The 7,284-nt window shown below is 33.9% G+C and overlaps 1 protein-coding gene across 1 annotated transcript; it reads right to left on the reverse strand.

Moving 5' to 3' along the window:
• Positions 1-5,755: 5,755 nt before the first annotated feature.
• Positions 5,756-7,035, reverse strand: LOC132252756 (uncharacterized LOC116803646). Its single transcript, XM_059733907.1, has one exon. It carries the CDS (start codon positions 6,862-6,864, stop codon positions 5,842-5,844), a length of 1,023 nt encoding a protein of 340 aa, XP_059589890.1. The 5' UTR covers positions 6,865-7,035; the 3' UTR covers positions 5,756-5,841.
• Positions 7,036-7,284: the final 249 nt, after the last annotated feature.

Genomic DNA, 7,284 nt, shown 5'->3' on the forward strand with positions numbered 1-7,284 from the left:
TACATTTTATATATGTTTAATAAATTTATAATCAAGGTAAATTTATTGATGTTTTGGTTATTTGAATTAGTCATAATCATGTCAATTTCACACTCATTAGAAGAAGAAGAAGAAGAAGAAGCAGAAATAGAAGAAGAATATGTCAATTTCGTGCTCATCGTATGATAAAGAAGAGTAAAATAAAAGTTTTCAATTGGAATTAATCATATCAATTCCACATTCTTTATAAAAAGAAAGAAAATAATATGTCAATCGGACATTCATTATATCAAGAAGAACTTTGGAACAATTTTGAATTTTTAAAGTTTTTTCAAATTTGAAATAAGAATCAGAAGAAAAATACATCAATTTCGTACTCAATATATGATGAAGAAGAACAAAATAAAAGTTTTGAATCAGACTTAATCATAATTATTATATCAATTTCACACTCTTTATAAGAAGAAAAAGAATATGTCAATTTTGTATTCATTATATAAAAAAATATCGAATAATTTGAATTTTTAATTTCAAATTTGAAATAAGAAGCAGAATAAGAATATGTTAATTCTGTATTCATCATATGATCAAAAATAAGAAATTAAAAGTTTTGGATTTGAATTAATCATAGTTATTATGTCAATTCCACACTCTTTATAAGAAGAAAAAGAATATGTCAATTTTGCGTTCATCATATCAAAAAGAACTTTTGAACAATTTTAAAATTTTAAAGTCCTTTCAAATTTAAAATAAGAAGCAAGAGAAGAATACGTCAATTCTGTATTCATTGTATGATCAAGAAGAAAAAAATAAAAGTTTTGGATTAGAATTAGTCCCAGTTATTATGTCAATCCTACACTAAAATAAGAAGGAAAAAAAATTGTCAAATTTGCATTCATCATATCAAGAAGGAGAACCTTCGACAATTTTGAATTTGAAATAAAAAAAAGCAACTTACGTCTTCTTACGAAAGAAAGAGAATGTCCTAAACAAAAATTTAAAAAAAGAAGAAAAAAAAAAGAAGAAGCAAGGATTCAACATCCACATGGTTGGTCAAATTAAAATAGTTCCATTTTTGGTCATGATTAATTTCTAATTAATTTGGTGATTTTATTAGGTTAGTCAAGCATTTTGAAATTTAAAAAAAAACATTAAAAAAAAAGTGAATGAATGATTACGAAACAAACAGGTGAGCAAAGATTTCTACACACATGACGTTCAATCATCATTTCATTATCATATTATTATTTTATAATATAGTTTCATAAATTAAAAAATAGGTCTCCACACTTGGTCTCTAATGAAAAAAAAAATTGTCAATTTTGCATTCACCATATCAAGAAGAGGAGAATCTTTGACAATTTTGAATTTGAAATATAAAAAAAAAACCACTTACGTCTACGAAAGAAAGAGAATATCCTAAACAAAAGGAAAAAAAAAAAGCAAAGATTCAACATCACATGGTTGGTCAAATTAAAATAGTTCCACTTTCGGTCACTATTAATTTCTAATTAATTTGGTGATTTTATCTGGATGGTCAAACCTTTTGAAATAAAAAAAAAAAACATTAAAAAAAGAGTGAATGAGTGATTACGAAACAAAAAGGTGAGCAAAAATTTCTATAGACGTGACGTTCAATCTTTATTTCATTATCATATTATTATTTTATAATATAGTTTCATAAATTAAAATATAGGTGTCCACACTTGGTCTCTAGTGAATTGTTAAATCTTGCATATTAAATTATGTTGTAAGTTTGATGATCATATGCGTATAAATTATTATCTTATATTATATTGTGCAAATACTAATTTGTATGTTAAGTGTAATTGATTATTGCAATTAATTTTTTTCACATTTTATTGGTCAAAGGAAAGAACTTGGAAGAATCAACAAGAGAATGAGATTTATGATTGGGGGTTTTTGGAACAAAATACATGCCCCATCGAAAAGTTTGTCACAACCCCATTCTTTACACGAAATTGTCGGGTTCAAGGCTGTAGTGGCAGCCACGATCGATTGGGCGACCTAACTTTGTTTCTTTATTACACCTTCAAAAAAATACCTTGTTAGTGTGTTGTGAAAACTCTCTATATATGACTTATCACCTTCTAGGTATTAGGCGATGTGGGACACTACATGATTAATTAAAATTATACTTGAATATCGAGAGAATATAAGAAAAGTTTCAAGTTAGTTTTTGTTGTGTTTGATTTTTTTTTTACTTAATTTTAAATATAACTTAAAATTAAATAGAACTTAATATTGTTAAGTGTTAAGTTGTTTGTTTTTATAATATTTTACTTATATTAAACATTAAAAAGTAAATAAAAATCAACATGTTACTTTTTTCATTTAGAAAAAATCAAATATTTTGATATTTTTATTTAACAAAAAATTTATAATAAATCATGAAAAATTTAAAAAACAAACAATTTAAAGTCTGAAAGCAAATTGTTTTAAGCAAAAAGCTAAAAAAATAAACCTTAACATGGTAATTAGCTCATCTTCATTCTAAGCCCAACTAATTATTTACTTATTTCCATGTGGCAAAAAAAAAAAAAATGAATGAGTGGGGTGGAGTAGGACTGGTAGGCGGGGGAATTCCGCATACCTTCCTTCCAGCCTATCTCACTTATTTTTCAATTTATTTTTTCTAAAAAATAATTATATTAAAAATAAATTTTATATATTTTATAATCTATTTTCATAATAAGTAAATTTATTTTATTATTTCATGTGTAAAAAATGGAAAATTAAATTATATGAATTTTTTATTGAATTATATATATATATATATGATCATAGTAGAGCAACCAGGATGGGATAATGGTTAGTAATTTATTAAATTCTCATAATACAAAATAATAAAAACTCTAAATTTTGCATAGATCATAATATCAGAATATTACAAAACAATATGATTCTCACAATAGAAAAATTGAGAGAAACCATATCTTAATCCACGAGAAATTTATTGAAGGAAAAAAAAAAACTAATGTAGGAGCAAACTACGTTTCTCTCTTTTAATTCCTTAAGTTTGATCGATATTTTTATGATGAAGAGCAAAACTAATATCTCTTTTTATTATATTTAATTAGGGATTAAACATTAGAAACCACAAGGACATGATTTTTATATCATGCTTCATTTTCTTATCCCATAAACCCTAATACAAACCTGAATGCATTTATCAATATATATATATATATATATATATATACAAATCAAGAAGAGATAAAAGGGGTGGAAGTGATGATAATGAGAACAAAAAAAAAAAAAACTAGTCAACAAATTGATGCCATGAATACTGCGACTAGGCAAGTAGCTGAACATGGGACCCCATCCCTCATCCCCAGTCCAGCTTTTTTGAATTTCATGCTACTTGGAATGCCGACCACTCAATTCCCTTCCTTTTAGTTGAAACTTCACCATCCAGCACACAACATATCTACATCTATCTATTATTCTAGTTGCTGCATGTAGATGTCCAGTTTCACGTGTCAAGAATTTTCCTTCTCATGCAACCAAAATTTTTTCAAGCTTTCACACCTTTCTCATTTTATCATTGACCCGCACCCAATCGTAAAACGCATCTTGATGGTTGAAAGGAAAAGACGCCAGACATCACAGATACCTCCATCATGGCCACAACCGTCCTCCACATCGAGGTGTGGGTGTGGGATTGACTCTGAGATTATTTATAAAAATACACATCCAATCTAATACTTCCATTTTGGGGGCACAACCGTCCTCTACAACAAGGTGTGGGTGTGGGATTGGCTTTTAGATTATTTGTAAAAATACGAATCCAATCTTATACCCCCATCATGGGGCACAACCGTCCTCCACACCGAGGTGTGGGTGTGGGATTGACATGTGGGTGTAGGATTGACTCTGAGATTATTTGTAAAAATACGCATCCAATCTAACACCTCCATCATGGGGACACAATTGTCCTCCACACCGAGGTGTGGGTGTGGGATTGGCTCTGAGATAGGTGTGGGTGTTTGAGATTATTTGTAAAAATACGTATCCAACCATCCTTCGATCCACACTGAAGTGTGGGTGTTTGAGATTATTTATAAAAATATTGGGTGTGTGATTGACTTTGAGATAGGTGTGGGTGTTTGAGATTATTTGTAAAAATACTCTAATACCCTCATCATATGCATCCAATCTTGTAGATATTATTAAATGCAAAGAGGTCTTATGACTTTAAAATATATCTTCGTAATTAAAAGAAGTTCATAGTGTAAAAAACTTTCTTCACTAATCGATATGAGACATCACAAAAAAGACATTTCAGAAGCTTCATTCCCTTAATTTCCTTTTACTCCAAACTTTATAACATCTTTGTAAATACAATTAAATTACGCCTTAAGGCGGTCTAGAAGAGAAATGTCCGATATGGCGCCGGAGTCATCCCTGAAGGAGACCTGCTCTTGATGGTTTGAAATTATAAAAAAAAAACCACGAAATAGAAGTCAAGCTGGGAAAAAGGAAAGTGAACGGCATTTTATTTTATGACGGATGGATGTTGAAGAACATTGGAAATCATTTAATTTGGCACATCCCTTCCTTCCTACTTCCTTCACCCCATTACCTTCCAAAAAAGTCATAAAAGAAGACAAAAAGCATGAGCAAGGAACAAGTCAGTGAGGGAAGACCCTCACACCCATGTGCTCAGACTGGAGACAGATTGAGGATGTAGCTCAGAAGCTCTGTCCCCACCATTTTCAAGTTATCTCACACAAATATTAATTGCTAGATGGAGGATTAGAATACAATGAATCCTCCACCCACTTGTTCAGCTTCTATCTCTTGGGACTCGGTGCTTGTTTTTCTATTCTTGTATGTGGTGGGTAAAGAAAGACAAAAATGATTTATTTTTAAAGATTTTAATGAAACATTTTCGTTGAAATCTATCCTTTCCCATGATAAAACTATGGATGGATGGATGATCAAGTAGGTTGCCAATATATATATATATATTTGTCATCTTCTAGATATGAATGGGGTCACGGGAGATCGAGAACTAATCCTCCAAAGAATCTTTCCATAAAAAATTGAGTGGAATTTGTCATCTTCATAAGGTTTTTCCATTTCAAAAGGAATAAAAAAGGGTGAAGACTCCATTGAAGAGTAATTAGCGGAAGCTAGTAATGAATCAATGACGCGGTTGGAGGGTGTGATGACCTAATCAAAGATGGTGAATCAGGATAAGGCATTTATGGGGCTTAACAAGTCGTGCATACCGACAGCTGCAGCCTGCAACTTGCAACTGACGTCTGAGGCCCCCCCAGGCATTTAATATTTTTTGTGAAAGTCCCAAGGGCTCAAATATCACAATCTGAGAGGATGTGTTTGGCTCTTGATGATAAGAATGAGAATATCACAACCCTGTCAAGACATGAGATGCTTCGGATTTTTCTCAGAATGAATTCTTCGAATTATTTGATATTTATATGTGAAATAAATTTACAGTAACATTAAAAATAATTTATTGATTCCCATTTTTAATTATGATCCAAAGGCATTAACAAAGGATAAAGGGAAGGAATTTCCTTTCGATGGATGATTATAGTTCATCTCTTTTCTTAAGATGGGCGGCCGACAAGGGTAATTATTAATTATCATGGATATGTTCGACGTGTGATTGAAGATTATGTTTCATACGAAAGAATGAATAAGTTAATTTTATGATTGATCGACTCAAATCTTATGATTTCGCGAAATATAAGATAATTTCACACAAAATGACGAAGCAACGAGATTTTTCATCAATTTTCTTAATTTAATGCCGAAGGAATGCTTGTACATACACTTGAAAGTCACTAAATGCATTGGAAAATATTGTAATTATATGACCATAAGCTGAGGAAAACCGAACTTCGGATGGGGAGATAACGGCGACATGGGAGGGACGTTAAATAAACAGCCTACGGAATCCAGGTCGAAGTCCCAAAATGACGGCGTTAACGGAGTATCATTTTGCACATGTGTGATGGTGTCAGCTTCCGGCAACTTCTCCTTCTTCGCCGGCGGGTTCGCTTCCACTTCCGTTTCCTCCGTTTCGGCTTCTCTGCACCTTTTCCGGCCGTAATCGGCGCTGGTCTCGGCAGATTTTCCGGCTTCAAGAGGAAAGTTGAGGATCGCTTTGCTTCCACGCATCTGAAACGCGGCTCTGTCGTACGCTTTGGCCGCTTCGATGGCAGTTTCGTAGGTGCCAAGCCAAACCCTAGACCCGCGACGCTTAGGATCTCGGATCTCCGCGGCGAATTTTCCCCACGGCCTCTGTCGGACTCCTCTGTAGTGCTTCTTCTCCTCAGGATGGGAAATATTCTGCGCCGGTTCTACTGTGGCCGCCTGTTTCGGCTCAGCGAACTCCAACCATTCAATTTCCTTGGTCGGCCGTGGGACCGAGATCTTCAACGACGGTTTTCGATCTTTACCAGTCGATTGAGAGCTCGAATCTAGCGATTTTGTTTTCGTCGTATCTTTTATTTGAGGTTTTGTTTCAAATTCAAAAAAATGACTCGAGTTCAGCCCTTTCGGCGATGTTAGATCGATGATTTGAGGTTTAGTTTCGAACTCGAAGAAATTACTTTGAGACTGCTCAGAGGTGGAGCTGGGGACGAAGCCGAAGAAATCAGCGCTGAGATCCGTGCTGCCGAACAACTCCGAGATTGTGACAGGAGAGTCACAACTAGCAGCCTGAGAACAGAAGGAATCAGATTGAGAGGTCGAAACCTCAGAATTTAATCCATTGCTCCATTCTTCACCGACTGTAAGGTCAGTGACGACGATGTTCTTTGGAGACAACTCCCCTAGGAGGTGTTGCCTGATGAGTTGGAGTGCTGAGACTTCAACTGCTGTTGCCATGATCAGCAAACTCAAACTTCAAATTCAAACAACTTCTAGAGACACAGAAGCTGAGTTGTTGAAACACAGAAAAATTGAATGAAAGGATTTGAATAGGGGGTGAGAGGATGAGTGGAAGAGAAGAGTGGAATACGAATATATATATAGAGAGACAGGCAGGAAAAAGTGACCTTCATGCTGAGGTCCTATGATGTAACTAGGAAGTATCCTCATCCCCTGGGCTGTGTCTGCAGGAGTAGGTGCTCATTGGATGGTGACCCTTGGATTATGCTCCCCGTTTTAACCTGTCAAGTCAAGCGAGCATCGGACGGCTGGTGCTGTAAGTCAATTGTCTTACTCGATTTACCCTTCTTCCTATCCATACGCATATAATATGGAGAGACATGTTCATGGAAGCTTCCCAAAAGTGCACGTTTGGAT

Source organism: Vitis vinifera, chromosome 2, assembly GCF_030704535.1.
Source record: "Vitis vinifera cultivar Pinot Noir 40024 chromosome 2, ASM3070453v1".
NCBI lineage: Eukaryota > Viridiplantae > Streptophyta > Magnoliopsida > Vitales > Vitaceae > Vitis > Vitis vinifera.

Coding starts and splice junctions, on each gene's coding strand:
- LOC132252756 (XM_059733907.1), bottom strand. CDS start 6,864: ATGGCAACAGCAGTTGAAGTCTCAGCACTCCAACTCATCAGGCAACAC.